Here is a 16,928-nt window from a genome sequence, read left to right as displayed (position 1 = left end):
AAGTAGGTCGCGCTTTTGAGTCATCTCGGATTAACCAAGACAATCAAGTAAAGCTAGACTCGCAGAATGACACCAGCCGACAAGTACCGAGGAGCCGTAGTAGAAGTGAGTTCAGGTGGTAGAGCTGCACAAGGCGATCCTCATTCAGCTGGTGTTACAGGACCTGCAACTGGCTCCAGCATTCTGTCTACCGGAGAACGCACCTACTACTGCGGCGTTGGAAGCTGCTTATGAGCGGGAATTCGATTACCTCCCGTAAGGGGTCCGCCGAGACGGCTTCCCGAGACCGCCTGCGCTGATGTCAACTTCTTTGTCTCGACCGGCAGTGTCCTGAACGATAAGCGTAAGCCTATTGGCTACCTGGATGTGTCTGGCCTCAAGCAAAAGTTCGAAGCTGGAAGTGCTAAAGAGGTAAATCAATCTTGTTTGTCTTGTTACGATTCTCAAAGGCTTGATCAGTGCTGAGTAATGACATAAAACGTATTCGTCTTGATCTCTGTCTGATCGAATCAGGACGATCCTGTTCGTGAGTACAGCATATGCGTGGGTATGATGGCTGGGTTTGAACAACGGCTGACATTACGCTATAAATCTCGTACCTGGTATTCTGGCAGGGAAACACACAACCCTCTTTCCGCCCTTCAACCCTCCCTCCTCCCCTTCGTCGAGCACGACCGTCCGACCCTCTTCGCACCGCTACCAAGTCATACACCCGCTCACCCCACTCTCAGACCTCGAAGGATTCTTGCAACGCCAAGAAGGGCATTTCGCACTCGTTACCGATAGAGAGAGGAAGTGGGTCTTGGGCGTCGCGACCGGTGGGGATCTCGAGGTCAGTTCAAGCAAAGCAAGGAAAGAGGTGCTCCTTGAGGCAGTCGAAATTGTGGTTGATCATGAGGTCGTGTTTCAAATGACTCAGACATTCGTCAAGAGGCGAGGAGGTACGCTCAACCAGGTTAACGGCACTAGCGCATAGCCAACGTGCTGTCTGCCTGCAAGCAGCGATCTATGCCAAACCCGCTAGAGAAGAAGTCTCTCATCCCTCATAAATGCTTGCGTACAAATTCCTGCTATTAGTTCCAGCATTACTCCGATTCTACGAGATACCCCTTAAGATCAATCTTTAATGACCGCGCAAACGCCATGGCCATGTCCTTTGGAGCCTCACACCGAATCAAGATCTGGTCCAGTCGATCTTTGGGCGTCGTCCGTTGAAGCAGACGCATGCTTTCGAGCTCCGGAATCTGTCATACGAACGGGGGGATGAGCGACGGCGGTCTTGCAGTCAAGCGGAAACTTCGACGCGGACTGACTAGACCAAACAACCCTACGCTTCTCGAAATCTCTTCGACCTCTTCTTCCCAATCCCTCAATCTCTCCTTGTCCCGCCGTCGCTCCCTCTCCCGCCTCTTTCTCTCCGCTCGTCCCGCATCGTCTTCTATTCGGAAGTCTAGCTTTCCCGCCGGTCTGTTGACGTCTGAAAAAGCGTCGTCCTCGTCTTCATCGTCATTACGTTCCTCCATGCAGTTTCCTTCCATCAGGTCGTCGTTGTCGCTGTCGGATTCGTATTGTGATGGGTCGAACCCGTGTTCGAACAGTAGCGCCTGGAAGATGGCCAGAAGCCTTTCGAGCGGGAATGACCGAGGACCGAGGAGATATTGAGGTACCTACGGTAACAATGATCACTCGACTCTATTAACCGACAGTCGTTTTGTGAAAGATATGACGAGATTCCGGTCTTACCTTGCCGACTTTCCCCAGTTTGACCTTTTTCAGTCCTTGCCCCGTCTTTCCTCCCGCCTTGCCTCCACCCTCGTAACCCGGCGTGTTCCTCTCCAATCCCAGACCAGCCCTTCCCTTGAGCCCAGAAGCGCTCGTCAATGGACCTCGTCCAAACATCCTCATGTCGCTCTTGACCGAGTTGTATGACGCGCAATAGGCAGCCAGGACGAGGTATTTAGCATAGAGCGGTAAGGCAGGCACGGCTGGTTTGAGGATGATCGGATTGGCGTTCAAGCGAACGACGGGGACAGGAGCTTGTACCGACGGTCCGGCTACCGCTTGATCTTGGCCCCGGGTGGCCGCGGGGATCAAGTCAAAGAATGCCTTTTCTGCATCCGTCTTTGGTCCCTCGGCTGACCCCTGATCTTCCTGCCTGAAAGCCTGGATAAACGTCTCGACGGGGATCTTGTCCGAGATCAAGTGCTCGTTGGCGAGAGCAAACGCATAGGTCGATCGGTTCTTCAGTTCTATCAAGAGCGAGGTCGTGACCTTAAGCCCCGACCTAGTCGGCTCGTCCTTTTGCATAGCATCATCATCAACTTTTGAAATGGAAGGTTGTCTTGCCTCCAAGCCAGCGGTGTAGATTGGCCACAAGGCATTCTTGAGTCGAGTGAGCGTTGGTATTGAGTCTTGAGGAACGAGATGCGCCGAAGTCGCATATAACAGCGACAAGAAGTAGGGATAGACCGGAGTTATTTCGACTGGGCCTTCCCGCTCCAAAGCTAACAGTGCCGAGATGACCTCTACAAGCCAAGCGAGACGTAAGTGACGAGAATCGATCACGTTGCCGACCCGTCAAACTCACCTTCTTTAGTCTCTCGCCGTAAAGACAGTCCGAGCGGCTCCATCGACGAGCCCGTGACAGGCCTGACATCATCCCAGGCCTTGGGAGAGGTCAGAATCAGGCTTGTCGGATGTTCCATCTGATAGTGATCAACCACCAATTTGTGATTCAGCTATGCGGCAATCCACAGCTGCAAGACAGACATGACTGACCATCTTTGATAGCCTGAGCAGGCTCTCGAACGCGATCCCGATGTTCTTGGCCAAAAGATGAGCGTCTTGGCAGATCATAACTAGAGTCCTGCGGATCGTCACGCTGGGTTTGATTATTTCGCCTGGCTGGTCCTGATTCCGATCTTGCTCATCGCCGCCTTCATTCGCTCGCTTTCGTTTCTCTCCTGCGTGGACTTTCCGTTCCTCTGCAGACTTCTGCACATCACTAGCATCGGCATCCAGGATACGGGATAGACCTCTGACGAAAGTATCCCATTGATAAACTTCCCTGACCTTTCCCTTCTCCTCGATTTCCCGCTGGACGCTCTCGGGAAAAAGGCACAGGCGGACGAGGTGAAGGACGAGCGTGTACAGCGTCTTAGGAGAGATGGCAGCCGAGGCAGGGATAGTTAAGACGATCTTGTTGTTATGGACTCTGGCGGTGGTCGGAGGCGAAGTTGGGAGAGAAGCGGTTGTATCATTTGGGGCAGCGAGGACGACCGGTAGAGCTTGCGGGGAGGTATGGAATGGGTGGTGTAGGTAGATGAACGGAGGCGGTCGTTGAACCTGCGCGGACAGGTAAGTCTCGAGTGGGTTGTTATAGGACATCTGATAGTTGCTGAGAGTCATCTCAAGGTGAGCAATGGAGGAACAGACATAAGAAGCAAGAAGATTATCGAGAACATCCTGGACACGATTTCCAAGTTCAGGTGTGGCTCTGTGTTTACTTTGTTGCACGCCGGAAGCAAATCGAGCCAGCTCCCCCCACCCCCCCTCCCCCCGTTAGAAGCGCGTCGCGCCAGATGATCGAATCAAACGTCATAGTTGGGGAGCATATCGCCTCTCTTGAACTTGCACACAGCTACATCCACCTCGACTTCCTGCCTGTCAATATTTTTCAAGTCCCTACTACCTTCCACATAGACATCTATCATCATGGTTCGCGGCAGTGATATCATCCTCGTTCTCGTGGCGATCCTCTTCCCGGTAAGGAGGCATTCCTACTTGCGTGATCGTCTCGGAAGACTGACCACTTTGGCTTTGTTCGACCTTTCTAGCCGGCATCCGTGTTCTTCATCTCGGGATGTGGCTGTGACCTCTTGATGTAAGCCCGAATCCCACAACACTGAACTTTCGTATGGCCACTAACCTCGTCCATCTCCACTCTAGCAACATCCTCTTGACCGCTCTCGGGGTACGTCGTGTTCGGCTTTGGCCGGCTTCCTTTATCTCTCAAGCTCAACTCTTATCCCTTTGTCAATCAATCGCAGTACATTCCCGGACACATCCACGCATTCTAGTCAGTTATTTCCCTTTGTGAAATGGATCGATCTTGCCCGAATACTGATCAGCTCGCCTTCGTTTTGATAGCCTGATCTACAAGCAGATGGAGGCTGACGCTAGGTTCGGACCTGGCAACTACGTCAACCTCGGTAACGGGCACTTCGAACCTGCGCACGGCGTCGGTAAGCTCGACTCATTCCCAACGTCTCTGACTATTGTAGCTTCGTCAGCTGATCCTTCCTGGAGCTCGTTTTACTTCCCGGTAGCATATCAACCGGTCCACCCCCAGCCTCATTACGGTTCCACCGCTTGATCGGGTACCGATCTCTGCGGGACCCTTTCCGGCTCTTCTTCGAAATCTTATAGGCAAGGATGTGTCTGTCAAACGTGTAGTGTATACCTTCTCTCGAACCGAATCAGACAAGCGATGCAATCGATATCCGATCTTCATCTTGTGGGGCCTCTCCTCCTGGCATCTGGTGGAAGGTCTAAGAATGAAGCGCTGCGCGAAGGGGCAAAGGTAGCCTGTTCGATTATGCATTCTTTGCTGAGGTTTCTTCTCCCGAACGGTACTGGTTAGGCAATACAGACTCACCTCGTTGCATGGCGAGACCGTAAAAGGGACCAATTGCGCCGACATGGCAGCGATCGGGTAACAGCATTACGTTGACCGTGAACCGATGGATCGATGACGAGACTGATCGAAGCTCTCGACAGAGCTTTGTAGATGGGTAGGATTTGGCTGGGCCCGCGCATACGGTACCGCATAGAGAGGTTGAGCCTAATGCTCGACCGACCTTAGCCAAGGGTTGCGTCGCAGTAGTGTGGGAAGTTTGAGGGAAAAAACACGAAAAGATCAAGTTCGATTTGTGCACCTTGCGCTTCGTGAGAACGGACGTGAAAATTATTCCCCAACTCAACCAGTCGCCTAAGCTAGGGGTTGAGGAGGACCAGGACAATCTCAGGGTGACTGTTCAATGTATGCTCGCAGGACAGCTGTTTCAGGTCGATAATAAGATATGCAATTTTCCTTTCGGGCCCTTTATGTAGCTCCTCCCGTGCTTGTACTTTCGGCTGTTCCACGATACAACTAGTTTCATTCGCGTGCAAACATGACAGGCGCTTCGCAGCTAGCCGACCGAGAGATCACATCTCATGTTTGCTTCTCTCCTATGTGCTACCGACTGTCTTTGTTCAAAAAGGTGAAAAGGTTCTTTCCGCCTTCTTCATCCCCGATTATTTCCTGCATCTTTTTGCTGTCCTCGATTTCACACAGCTCGCGGATAGTAGCTATTCGGCTAGAGATCAATTTGTAATTTCTTGAATTGACCCCTGGAAGAGCGCGAAGCATCTCCTCGGGTCCGGTATTGAACAGACCAGAGCTGTCTCCTCCTGCCGCATTAGGGCCCATTTCCGCGGAATCCTCTTCTCCTCCAATAGTGATGGCCTTGGCTTGGTCCGGTTCGGGATGATTGATCTTGAGATCGGCGATGATATCGACAGAAGCTTGAGTCGAAGAAGACCAGACGATTCGTAGCCGTGGGAACGACAGAGTCAGCAGCACTAGTTTTGCGTGTATCGAGGTCATATCGATCCCTTCTTTGCTTGGCTGAGCATCTTTCTCTCGAGCGGGTCGAGGTAGCGCACGAGATTCGACGATCGCCTGAAACAATCACCAGATGTCAGCTTGCCAGCCCCGTCAATGTCAATTTCTGACATCAACATACGCCTAGATTGAAGGATTTGTTTTCTTCAAACTCTATCAGCAAGATCGGTTGAGCGTAATGTGCGCTCATGGCCTCGCATTGCGTAAAGCTGTGATGGTGGCGTGTCGACCTTTAGCTCTCCCTCACCTCTTGCTCAACACCGACATTACTCACAGTCTTCCCGACGTGAAACTCTGGATCAGATCGGGTATACTTTTCCTCTCAACACACATAGTGGGGGTGATGATGTAATCTCCGACTTGCAGAGTCGCTGGTACGACCTCAATGTCGGCTGCATGGAGAAGTGATGGCAAGGTAGACCGGAACTCTCGCATGTCGACGATGACCTGGGAGGAATCCTTGTCAGCGGCGGGCCCTCACGTGGCCGGCCCGAACTTACCCGTGACATCTCGGCTGCAGCTGCTCCGCCCGCGTTTCTCGTGCTAATCGTTCTCGCCCGGCTCTCCAGGTTATGCGGCGCACGTGGGTGGATATTGATGGGAATGAGCATGTTCTGAGACGAGATTCTGTCAGCGGCGATCAGTCGGATGTCGGTATTCGAGCTCTCTCACGGCTTTCTCCCGGATCAGCCTTTCAAAGGCATCCTTCTCTTTCCTCAGACCGCTCAAGTATTTCTGTTCCTCGACTGAATCTTGATAGATCATAAAGTAAACACGCACACCCAGGCCGGGATTGGTACTCCGATAGACCTGAAAGTATCGTGAATTTGAGAACCCTGAACGAGACTGTACGGTACTCAAGCTCACCTCGACTCGTCGGATGAACGCCGGATCCGGATCATACATAACGATAAACCTCGGACGGATATCCTGCAATGTCGTTTCGTCCTCTTCACCTGAATACGGTCGAATGATGACCAGGTCTTCTGCCGGGATCAACCCGAAATACGATTGAAACGCGACCTCGTCAAAATCGTCCGTTAAACTCTGCTGAGCCGAAGGTGCTAGCAGGGTCTGCTGAGTCTCGTCTGTGAGATCGACTACAGCGAGAGGATCCTCTTCATCTTCATAATCGTTCGGAGGAGGTGGCTGTTGAGATGCTTTCAAACTAGTAATTCACCTTAATTAGGCTAGCTCGTTATCGCTTGGCGTCCGCTTCCGACTCACAAATCCGCTATACCTCCGGCTTCCTCTTCCATCTCCGCTTCGATCGCGATTTCCTTATCTTCCCCTGTCCTCAGTTTCTGCCTATTTCGATCGGCCACACTCGCTGCTAGACTGGAAGCTCGAACCCTCCGTCGTTTGTTGGGAGGCTGGCCTCCCCGTTGGTAGCCTGACCCCCCTCTTGCAGGACTGTTGACGGTGTTCAATGTCGATGCAGCTGCATCTTCAGCCAGCATGGCTGTCGTTCTCTTCTTGAAATTCTGACTGATATCTCGGAGACCGTTCTTCCAGAAGAAATATGTCCGTAATAGTCTCTCCATCATTTGTCTACCGGCTTGTTCCGTTTTTTCGGTCATGCCAGGCACGAATGGGCTCATAGTCGCAAGATACTCTCTCAGTTGAGTGCAGGTCCTCTCGCCTTGGCACATCACCAGCACGGTATTGGCACCGGGGTGGACTGCAAGGTGGCGTCAGCGAAAGGATTGCCATGTGAAGCTGGGTTTCAGCTTACCTGAATCGATCGGTTCATATGCGATATGTGACTCGATCTCTTCCAGAACTTGTCCGAGCAGTCCCCATTTTGGCAGCTCCTCAAGGATAGGTTCAACCCCTTCTGGCCATTTCCCAGTAGTACGGGATTTTCTCCCCGGATTCCGGTCGGCCGTGGTCTGAGCCGGGGTTTCTTGCTCCTCCGCCGCTCGTACCGCAGCCCATTCGGCTTCGTCTCCATCTTGGGTGCTAGCAGCACCATTCGCTTGAGCGAGCTGAGGTGCTCTGGGTTTTGTCAGGTACGCTCTGCGTTTTGCCGACTGAAATAGCGTGTTTGCAGCATCAAGGAAGAGCCAAGGACTCTGATTTTGTTTCGCCGTGCCCTTATCGGTGGAATTTGACGCAATAATGGTCTCGAGATATGAATGGAAAGAGACGGCATCATATGACAGCAGATATCTAGAAATATAATTTCCAGTAAACGATCTTGAGGGGGGTCACGCAGGGTCTGCAACGATGTGTTACTCACGTTAGCAATTGCCGTAGTTGGGTCAAATCGGCAATGAGTTTTTTTGTCTTGTTTCCCACTCGGTGCCAGACTGGATCCAATTGATGCCGAACGATCCGGTCAAAATTCCTGAACAACGCGTTCTCTACCGTCAAGTCGTCCAGGTCGACCTAGATTACGATTATGATCGTTTTAGCGTAGTCGTTAAATCCAATCCATATCTCAGGATGCACTGACATTGGTGCAACTCCGCTTCAGCTCTCCCAGAGTAGCTTCCATGCATTCTATGACTGCTCCTTGGATCTGTTGCATCAGATTGGACATCGGTTGATATAGTTCCACAACGTCTGCTTTCCTAGCTTGGAGACTGTCTTGGACCTTTTCGTGGAATCTAGAGAAACGCAAGTCGGAAGTGGTCATTAGAGAATGGTGGGGTAGTACATAGCGTGACTGCTCACCGAGGCCAAAGGTGTACTCGTCGTAAACAAAGGTTCTTCATGACCCCCTGCATTGGGCTCAGACCATAGCTGAAACTTTCTGGCTCGTCCGAAAAACCTTTCAAAAAGCCGTTCTTCGCAGCGGAACCGGTTGAGCTGAGGTTGTTCATGCTACCGATTGCCACATGCGATACTCACAAGATTGGATTGACGGTATAGTCGAACGACAAACGCTTCCAGGCTAGTCTGTATGACACGCTCGGCGTGAAGAACAACGAATCCGGTGATCAATTCTGTGGGGATATTCTTGGCTGATAACGTTGTCAGATTGGGCGGAAGGCTCGAGCTGACCGGGACTTTTAAAGATCAACATACTCACTAAGCATGTCTACGACCAAGATTCGGCTCGTCACCGAGATCAAACCTCCTGATTCGTACAGTTGCTTCCTGTGCGAATGCAGTTATATAAATAATATGGCTTGAATAGCATACACCGGTGCCAATCAATACGTACCTCTGCTTTGCGTTCATCTCGTATCCCACCTGTCTCAATCCCGGTTTCCTAACTCCCAAGTTAGAGAGATCCTCCCCGAGCCCATCTTCATCGGACTGCGATGCATTTACGATGATGACCAGATTTCTCTGCGCATCGTAGAGCTTCAGAAGATGTGTGATGATCTGCCAAATAAGCAAGTCCACAAGGTTAGCTGGTTATCATTCAAGATTCGGATGTAGGCATGACTTGCCCTCCGCATACCCAGGCCCTTGGCCATGACCAGCAAATCATCCTCTTCCGGACTAGCTAGCTCTTTGATGACTTGTTTGTGGAAAGGTAGGATAGGGTTGTGCTTCCTGCTTCTAGCCGAACCTGAACCCGAGGGGTTTCTGACCAGGAGAGGTTTCTCGTTGAACAGCGCGGAGGGAGCCGGGGATGCCATGACTGATCAGCCTGAGCGAGAAGACTATGCTGTTGGGAGAAGAGGCGGTCTTGACATCGATTTAACCGAGTCTTCTATTAGTCTGTGGGCCGAGGCGGAAGAGCTATGGAGCCACTTATGGATCACGCTTAATAGCTGCAAAGAGATGCTTCTTAGTCACAAGTTCAAGCGTCGTTCGGTAGATGTCCCCTCCCCTTTTCCTGAGACTTGTCGCTCACCCAAAGATCGTCGATCGTGACGAATCTCGGCGATCGCTTCCTTCGCGTTTCAGGATCTCGAGTACAGCCATGCAGCCAAAACGAGTTGTTCTACTCCTCATGCCTCACTTTGTATCTGGTGATATTGTAGACCCAACTCAGGCCAGGTCAATATTGTGACACCCGCCCCGGCCATGTCATCCAAATCGGCGACATACATGACCTCAACCCGAAAATGGGTACAATACCATGATCACGACTGAATCCTCTTTATCATCAACTCTGGGGCGTTTTATTTTCAGAGGAGATGCTCGTTAGCTGATCCCAACAGCATCTAGAGAAGCACGCATCGCGTACCAATGGAAGCACATGACGATTGGTTGATGCTAACAGAGAAAGACTCCTGTAACAGACGGCACAGCGCTTGAGAATCGGGACAACGGTCTCGCCGAGAGCCAGGACGGCTCGGGGCTTGAGGATCGGGGCAACGATCTCGCAGAGAGCCAGGACGGCTCGGTGTTTGACGATCGGTCGGGCAAGTCAGAACAGCATCGTGGGCTCAAAGGACATGGGGCCAGGACCGATCAAACTTGCGAAGAGATGGATGTCGAAAGGTTGATTGATGCAGATGTAGACGTTGGCATGGAGAATATGGAGCAGACAAGTATGTCTCGATAGCTCTCCCGGAATTAGCATCCATTGTCAATCGCTGACTTGCCAAAGTCTGGTGATTAGCCATTCCCATCCCTACGCCCACGCTGTAGCCCAACACCACCACCGGCATGATATCTAAGGGCAAGCCCTTTTCCGGCAGTATGGCCATGGCCATGGAGTTCGAAGAGGAGTGGCAATCCCGGTATTGTCAGGCGAGTTTGAACTATGCCATGAAACAGAACCCAATCAAGCGACTCGATCTTGGCAAATCACTTCTGCTATCCGTCGAGATAGGACCGGCGGCCTGACGCGTGGATCACCTCAAGTTTGGATCGAGTTCGACAAGAAGAGCTTCAGCTGAGCAATTACCTAATCGTCCCTTCTCTATATCCACCAAGGTCCTCGGATCTTTGAGGTTGGGCCAGCTCGAGCTGCACAGATTCACTCTCCATCAGCTTACCTTCCGTCGCCAGGGCGAGCAGGACTTCGGCAGCCTGCCTGTGGTCCAATGTACCGACCCGCCATTCCCGCCAATGGTATCGACACGCTAATGTCAACCTGTATAATCATTGCAAACTTGAATCGACCTTCCGACTTGCAAATTGCCTTCCTCTTTCTCCATTCAATAAGTCGAATCACGAACTGGCCTGTATCATCATACCTTCAATCGCCACCCTCATCAAAATCGACTGCAACACCCCGAAGGGTTTGCAACATTACAAGGAAGAGGTCGACACCCGGTGGAAACTCCTGCATGAGGGTGATGACCCCCTACACCATGCCATCTATCGATCTCGGTTCCCTATTCATCCTTCTCGCCCTCATTCGGTTGGGTACTGGTCCGGCAGGAAAGAGGGAAGTGTGTTTAAATGATAACCATCCTATACGCGTGTCGTAACCACCCTGACAGGCCCTCCTGCCGTGTCCTAGCGCTCATACCTGGCTGCGAGGTGAATCTACTATGTGGCCACAAGGATCGACCCCCCTTCGGCGGCTATGGGCCTCGAGACGCAAGACCAGGAGGTCGCACCGTTGAGTCAGGGATTGGCTTAATCTACGCTGCACACGGTTGGGTGTATTACTGATTGACCACATAACAGCACTCAAGGCGATCTTTTCGATTTGGTGTACATGGACGTCTGTTAGTAGTAAAGCGCTCAAGACGAACAACCTAGGTGGTCAAGTCAGCAGAACAATCGAAGCGTATTGGTCCTCTCATAATTACGATATGTATGGTTTCATGAAGATGGACAAAACTCTGTCATGTGGTGATCATCATCGGGATCGTGACCGTCCTGGTAGCGACGACCTCCCTTCAATCACGGTCCTGCACTTCTGGCCCGGCTAGATCGGTCCTTTCCCCCCCGTCGATGAGATCTTTGACCGTTCCTGTATTGATGTAGTGTCACCTTCGGGTTAGAATTCCAGCAGAGTCTAAGGGATGTCATGAAACTCCGGGCGCTATGGCGCGAACTGAAAGGCGGTATATGTACGTGCGTATGTGTTTCAGGCATGCGTCCGCCGCCAGAAAATACCCTGACGCTCAAAAGGTTCGATTCCCCGAGCCAGTGACAAGGGGGGGCGTCAAAACCCTGGTGACCAGATGGTCAGTGGTGCGTGGCCAACCAGATCAGAGCGGTAGATGCTGTGTGGCGACGGATGTCGACGAGGTCTCGTTTGTGATTGCAAGTCAGCGAGGTCGAAACCAGCTGCGACGTCAGCGGCGCTCTTCCCCTAGACGCTAGACGAGGCGCGAGGGATGGATCAGCAGGGCGACGCAGATGAAAACGGAAGCAATTCGGTCAGGTTCAGCCTCCTTGCTTGCTTTTCGCCCTAGCGAGCCAAGGGGGCAGAAGAGGGAGTCAGAGGAAGAGGAGAGGGTCCGTCTTCGGAAGTATATTCACATCCGTCGATCACCGTCGCCCTGGGAGAGGACGGTATTCGCAAAAGAGCTGGGAAAAGCGAAACCCTCGACGAAAGCTTTCGAGAGCAGTCGTCGTCGTCGTTCGTCAGCCAAAAAGAAGAATAGGTCACGTCAATCTCGTCTCGATTCCAATCTCTCTCTCTAGCTCTCTTCCTAGGAACGACGCGGTCTGCCTTTATATAATACGCCCTTGCATAGGCTACTCCTGGACACCAACCAGTCCCTTTTATAATCATAATCCAGATCAACGTATCTACACACTCAACATCACCAATCCTTGGGAACCAGGCCGAATCTTGCTCCCAATTCCATTGGTCTACAACCCTGAACTCACTATCTACCACAAATCAATCGACCCCGATCAGACATGGTCCTTGGATTCGGCAAACCGTCCCGCAAGTACGCGACGACCCAGACGTCGAATTATCACCCGGACACGGGTTATCCTGTCGGTCAGGACGAATCTCGGATTCGACGCGAGCGGGAAGAGAGACAACGACGATATCGAGAGGAGGAACAGCAAGGGCGTTCGAGAGGCGGATATGGGTATGGGCAGGATTCGTCCAGCGACGATGACGACGGTGCTTATCAGAGGAGGGGGGAGCATGTGATCGGGGTCAACGGGAGGTCAGGTAACCGGGTCAAGACGATCGATCATGCTTTCCCACCGTCATCATCAAGTCAACAGCAACGTGCCCCAGCCAGTAACCTACAATCTACGCCTTTCCCTACTTTCCGGCCGAAGTCGTCCTCATCAGCCTCAGCTTTAGCTGTCCAGAGTCAGGTGGGCAAGACTGGGGGAAAGCCGAAAAAGGTCAAGAAGAAGACAGATGTAGAAAAGCAGTTTCAGGCGTTTTCGGTATTGGATTTGGCCCCTCCTGCACCGGGTTCGACTGCAACAGCTACAGCAGGCGGAGGCTCGAACGGGGCGGAGAGGAAGAAGACGAAGAAGAAGAAGGTCGTCACAGCTGCACCGGTCGCCGTTCAGCCGGAGCCTATGGGGAGAGAGCAGGTTCAAGGGCAAGACGCAGCAACGAAAACGAATGGGCGATCACAATTGGGTGCGACAGGCGAACGTGCGCAAGAGCAGAGGAGTTTGGGTTCAGACTTGGACCTGGGCTCCGAAGTCGATATGGGGACAACAGATTCCCGATCAGTCTCGCAAGCTTCGACGGATCCGTATGCACGAGCTGGGCCCTCGAAGCAGGCGGGAGTTTTGCAAGGACAGGCGCAGGGGTCACTCGGACATGCAAATCCTTTGGGTTCTGAGGATAGGTCGGGTTTCGCGCAAGGGTCAGGTTCGCCATCCGGGTCAGGGTACAATTCGAGGTCCAGGTCGCCTTCAGAATACCATTTAGGCTCGAATGGCACCCGGCATCCAACACACACTGGACAGTATAGTAACGAATCTACACCTCCAATGTCCGAGTTGGGTCGACCGCAGAGTTCAGTGCAGAGGAGTTATGATGCTGCTTCGCCTTGGACCCATGGTGTTGAAGAACGGCCTGTCTCCCGGATGACTTATCATAGAGGGGTAGGATCGGGCAGCCCGGCCAGGAGCCGTCCGACAACTCCAATGTTGTCGACCGGAACAACAAGGACAAGAACGACCGCTATGGAATCGACCTTAGAGCGTCCCCGAGGTGGAAGTCGGGATGAGTCTGGGTCCGAATCGGACGACGATCGGTCGGACGTATCGGAGGTCAAGAGCAAGGCCGACAAGGTCAGACCGATCCCGGGCGTCTCGAGGAGTTACAAAATGGTGCCCCGTACTGGATCCGGTTACGGGAGGGAGTATGTTCACGGTGAAGAGCGCGAATACGGGGACGACTACAGGCGAGACGGCGAGGACGATTATTCGCGCGACGCTCAGGCAGAGGACGACTATGCGACTCCGGAGAGGGAGAAGACGGAGGGCAACTTGATGCCTCCGATGTTGTCGATCCAACCACCCACCCCGCTCAAAGAAGAGCAGGAAGAGAGCCCGTTGGATGTCTATGGATCGAGATTAGAAGGGGTACAGGAAGAGGAGACGAGGGATGACGATCACGCTGTCGAAGACGAGGAAGCCGAGGATCAATTCCCGGCCAGACCGACTTTCCGGAACAACACTTCGAACGGGTCTTCCAGGACGAGCTCGGGTAGTCCACACGCCTCGGTCGGGACGCCTCCCCCGCCTGCGGATCCGAATCAACCGGCTTATCTGAAATGGGATCAGCAGAGTCAGAGGTGGATTCCTATCGTCGGTGCCGCGACCGTGCAAGATCCTCCCGTTCGGCGGGCCGAGTCGGTCGTCTCGTCGACTTCGGCCTATTCTCAGGCTTCCGCCCCCGTTTCTACCGTACCAATTTATCCTCAGGGTAGACGATCCAGTTTGCCCGCTATACAGACGAGCCCATCGAGGTTGATGAGAAAGGGCCAGGCTCCCGGACCTTCCCCATTGTCGCGCCCGTCCAGTCCTGGACATTCACGATCACCATCTCTCGCTGGAGATTCGCCTATCATGCTGGGCCCAATGATCGGCGGCGAGTCTTCCTGGGGCTCGAGGAGGATGTCCATCGAGCCGGCATACCAGCTGTCGCCCAATACGCTTACCCTCTTGCCCGAAGTCCAAGAGCCCGAGACGTCCGACTCGAGACGGGGGCAGTCAGAATACGCTCGATCGAGACCCCCCTCGAGAACCGCCTCCATCAGGAGCGAACGCATGACGCCGCGATCTGAAGGACTACATCGCCCGTCCTCGTCTTTCAGCTTGGCACAGTCTTTCCGTCCGAATATGGGTTTCCCTGCGGGTTACGACTTGAACCAACGGTTATCGACATTCGGCCCGTCAGCCTCCGAGGTCGGCGATTACGACGACGATACCGATTCGCGTTACGGTCGAGGCATGCACAAACCCAAGGCGCGGTCAATCGGTGGTTCGAGCCATTACGCCGGGAGCGTGTTTGAGGGGAGTCAGTATGGAGGAGCGACGCAGACGTGGAGAAGACCCGAACAACTTGGCCGGGACGCAGGTCTGGATACAATATCAGCTCGGGGTGATCCGGTTCCCCTGTTGGGTGCCGACGGGACGGGCGAGGACGGGAGGGGAGGTTATAAGTAGGTCAGAACCGATACGTTCCTCATCACATCCCAATGCTGATTGGCGAATTTTTAGCGCTATGGTTCTGCCAATGGGAGCTTACAAGCCGTCCTCGGATCCTACCAAGACCAGCAGTAAACTTGACGGTAGGGTTCTCGGGATGCCAAGCTCGACGATGTCCAGTATCACCCTGTCTGGTACTGCACAGGGAAATATCGGTCGACGGCTCTCGTTGACGGGATTGTCAAGGCCGGCCTCGACCACTCCTGCTCATCTCCTTGGCGATATGCCACCACCCGTCTCCTACTCGGCACATCAAGCGCCCCCTTCCAAGATCAGCAGCTCTCAGGTTCTGGTCCAAGTTTATGCTGTAGCGCTCGATCGATTCGACTTTGATATGGTACGGGAGAAGACTGAACACGGCAGCGGAGCGGGGAAATGGGTGCCCGGACGAAGTTTTGTAGGGAGGGCACTCGAAGTAGGCGCAGAGGTCCGCCCGATCACGAAGGGCGATATGGTCATGGGGCTGGTCGACATCAAAAAGGTCAGCCTAACAACACGATAGTCATCAGCGCGTCTTTTACTGATTGACGAATGGATCGATCGCAGAGCGGTACTCTGGCCGAATTCATTGTCGTAGATCGTCGCCGCCTTGCCAGAACTCCGGTGGGATCTTATCTCAGCTTGGAGCAACAAGCTTGTCTACCTCTTCTCGGAGTGTTCGCTCACAGAGCTTGTATGGGCATCACACGGGGGCAGCGGGCCTTGATCATGAACGCGCATGAAGGTGTCGGTGCGCTTGTCTGCCAAGAGCTCTCGCAGCTGGGAGCGCATGTCGTCGCACAGGTCCCTGTCGACGTCGAGTCCTCAGAAGATGACGCTTGGGACAACGGCGCTCGGGAGGTAGTCGCCGACGATCCTGTGATCATGCTCAACGGACAGCACGAGAGCGGGTTTGAAATCGTTCTGGATACGTCCGGTGGAAGAAGGATTTATGATGCCGCTCGACGTGTGCTCCGTACGAATGGAGTGTGAGTTGCTAGTCGGACAGGCCTGCTCCCTTCCGTCATCTCTTAACGGTATGGTCTTTTTTATTGTAGCTATGTGACCTTGTTCGGCGATGATGCCGATCATCTGGCATCGGGTCCCCAAGTCAAGTCGTCATTGCACGCTCTCCGGCGGGCATTCATAAAGAAGGACAAAAAGGCTATCTCTTATGTACATCTTGCTCCTGGTGGGGCGGAGATAGATGTCTCGGGTCAAGACACGCGGGACATCCTGGAAGAACCCGTCATGGGACGATATCAACCCAAGGTCGGAATGGTTATACCCTTCGAACGCGCGCCAGACGCCTTCAGCGAGTTGGCGGCTACGGTAGCGGGCCGAAGCAAGGAGGAATCCGGATCGATCGTTGTAAGGCTGATGAACTGATAAAGCCAGATCCGAAAGGCGCTAGCAAGACCTGTGTGCGGATAAGGCTCAAATCATGTACGAGGTCGGACGTGGCAATAACATTTACGTCCCATCGCTGCCATACATCGAGCCTCATCCCTGCGATTCAGTCTTGCCGTTAGCAGCTGCATTACTTCGCTTATACCTTCTGCCGCGGACTCGTTGAGCGCCTTCCCGCTTGGAACCCGGCCTCAACGACATTGCTGCCAGCCTTTCAGCTTCTCGCTCCCTATCGATCTCCTCCTCGCGCTCCCTCATCACCGTGATGCAGTTGTCGAAGCATTCCATCTCAGCAGGGTCCACCAAGCCTTCGGCGTTCGGCTCGACAGCCTTCAGACCGAGCTGACATTCGTCG

The 16,928-nt window shown here is 53.2% G+C and overlaps 6 protein-coding genes across 6 annotated transcripts; 4 read left to right on the top strand and 2 right to left on the bottom strand.

Moving 5' to 3' along the window:
• Positions 1 to 66: 66 nt before the first annotated feature.
• On the top strand, positions 67 to 1,049 carry HD553DRAFT_339042 (uncharacterized protein; the record flags this gene model as incomplete). The annotated part of the gene is made up of 7 exons (XM_046182403.1): positions 67 to 105; positions 161 to 255; positions 327 to 411; positions 514 to 526; positions 615 to 832; positions 920 to 941; positions 1,003 to 1,049. 7 exons carry the CDS (start codon positions 67 to 69, stop codon positions 1,047 to 1,049), a joined length of 519 nt encoding a protein of 172 aa, XP_046039760.1.
• A 36-nt stretch (positions 1,050 to 1,085) lies between these two features.
• Positions 1,086 to 3,387, bottom strand: HD553DRAFT_339041 (origin recognition complex subunit 5 C-terminus-domain-containing protein; the record flags this gene model as incomplete). The annotated part of the gene is made up of 5 exons (XM_046182402.1): positions 1,086 to 1,244; positions 1,314 to 1,667; positions 1,744 to 2,525; positions 2,588 to 2,705; positions 2,779 to 3,387. The coding sequence occupies 5 exons, from the start codon at positions 3,385 to 3,387 to the stop codon at positions 1,086 to 1,088; spliced, it is 2,022 nt and encodes a 673-aa protein (XP_046039759.1).
• A 327-nt stretch (positions 3,388 to 3,714) lies between these two features.
• HD553DRAFT_339040 (uncharacterized protein) lies at positions 3,715 to 4,375 on the top strand (the record flags this gene model as incomplete). The annotated part of the gene is made up of 6 exons (XM_046182401.1): positions 3,715 to 3,765; positions 3,837 to 3,883; positions 3,949 to 3,973; positions 4,050 to 4,078; positions 4,150 to 4,244; positions 4,329 to 4,375. 6 exons carry the CDS (start codon positions 3,715 to 3,717, stop codon positions 4,373 to 4,375), a joined length of 294 nt encoding a protein of 97 aa, XP_046039758.1.
• Positions 4,376 to 5,029: 654 nt separating this feature from the next.
• On the bottom strand, positions 5,030 to 9,369 carry HD553DRAFT_304633 (uncharacterized protein). The gene is made up of 15 exons (XM_046179035.1): positions 9,073 to 9,369; positions 8,841 to 9,004; positions 8,706 to 8,773; positions 8,525 to 8,637; positions 8,348 to 8,460; positions 8,127 to 8,280; positions 7,911 to 8,059; positions 7,404 to 7,840; positions 6,896 to 7,349; positions 6,536 to 6,836; positions 6,341 to 6,478; positions 6,169 to 6,282; positions 5,943 to 6,115; positions 5,790 to 5,877; positions 5,030 to 5,725 (listed from the first exon to the last, which is right to left on the bottom strand). Exons 1-15 carry the CDS (start codon positions 9,262 to 9,264, stop codon positions 5,240 to 5,242), a joined length of 3,144 nt encoding a protein of 1,047 aa, XP_046039757.1. The 5' UTR covers positions 9,265 to 9,369; the 3' UTR covers positions 5,030 to 5,239.
• Positions 9,370 to 9,768: 399 nt separating this feature from the next.
• On the top strand, positions 9,769 to 10,225 carry HD553DRAFT_339038 (uncharacterized protein; the record flags this gene model as incomplete). The annotated part of the gene is made up of 3 exons (XM_046182400.1): positions 9,769 to 9,774; positions 9,855 to 10,125; positions 10,197 to 10,225. 3 exons carry the CDS (start codon positions 9,769 to 9,771, stop codon positions 10,223 to 10,225), a joined length of 306 nt encoding a protein of 101 aa, XP_046039756.1.
• Positions 10,226 to 12,113: 1,888 nt separating this feature from the next.
• On the top strand, positions 12,114 to 16,754 carry HD553DRAFT_304631 (uncharacterized protein; the record flags this gene model as incomplete). The annotated part of the gene is made up of 5 exons (XM_046179034.1): positions 12,114 to 15,138; positions 15,197 to 15,665; positions 15,731 to 16,152; positions 16,222 to 16,671; positions 16,732 to 16,754. Coding segments are annotated over exons 1-4 (3,949 nt in total), but the record flags the coding sequence as incomplete, so codon positions are not given.
• Between the last annotated feature and the right edge of the window lie 174 nt (positions 16,755 to 16,928).

The sequence above is a fragment of the Filobasidium floriforme genome, assembly GCF_021052385.1.
Source record: "Filobasidium floriforme strain CBS 6241 chromosome Unknown HD553scaffold_2, whole genome shotgun sequence".
In the NCBI taxonomy this organism is placed as follows: Eukaryota; Fungi; Basidiomycota; class Tremellomycetes; order Filobasidiales; family Filobasidiaceae; genus Filobasidium; species Filobasidium floriforme.
This window is presented reverse-complemented; position numbering and strand designations above follow the sequence as displayed.

What these genes read in the sequence shown, in the direction of transcription:
- HD553DRAFT_304633 (XM_046179035.1), bottom strand. Translation starts at nt 9,264, where the DNA reads ATGGCATCCCCGGCTCCCTCCGCGCTGTTCAACGAGAAACCTCTCCTG. An exon ending in CGAGTACACCTTTGGCCTCG is followed by an intron (nt 8,281 to 8,347) that starts GTGAGCAGTCAC and finishes GCGTTTCTCTAG; the next exon opens with ATTCCACGAAAAGGTCCAAG. An exon ending in ATATGAACCGATCGATTCAG is followed by an intron (nt 7,350 to 7,403) that starts GTAAGCTGAAAC and finishes GCCACCTTGCAG; the next exon opens with TCCACCCCGGTGCCAATACC.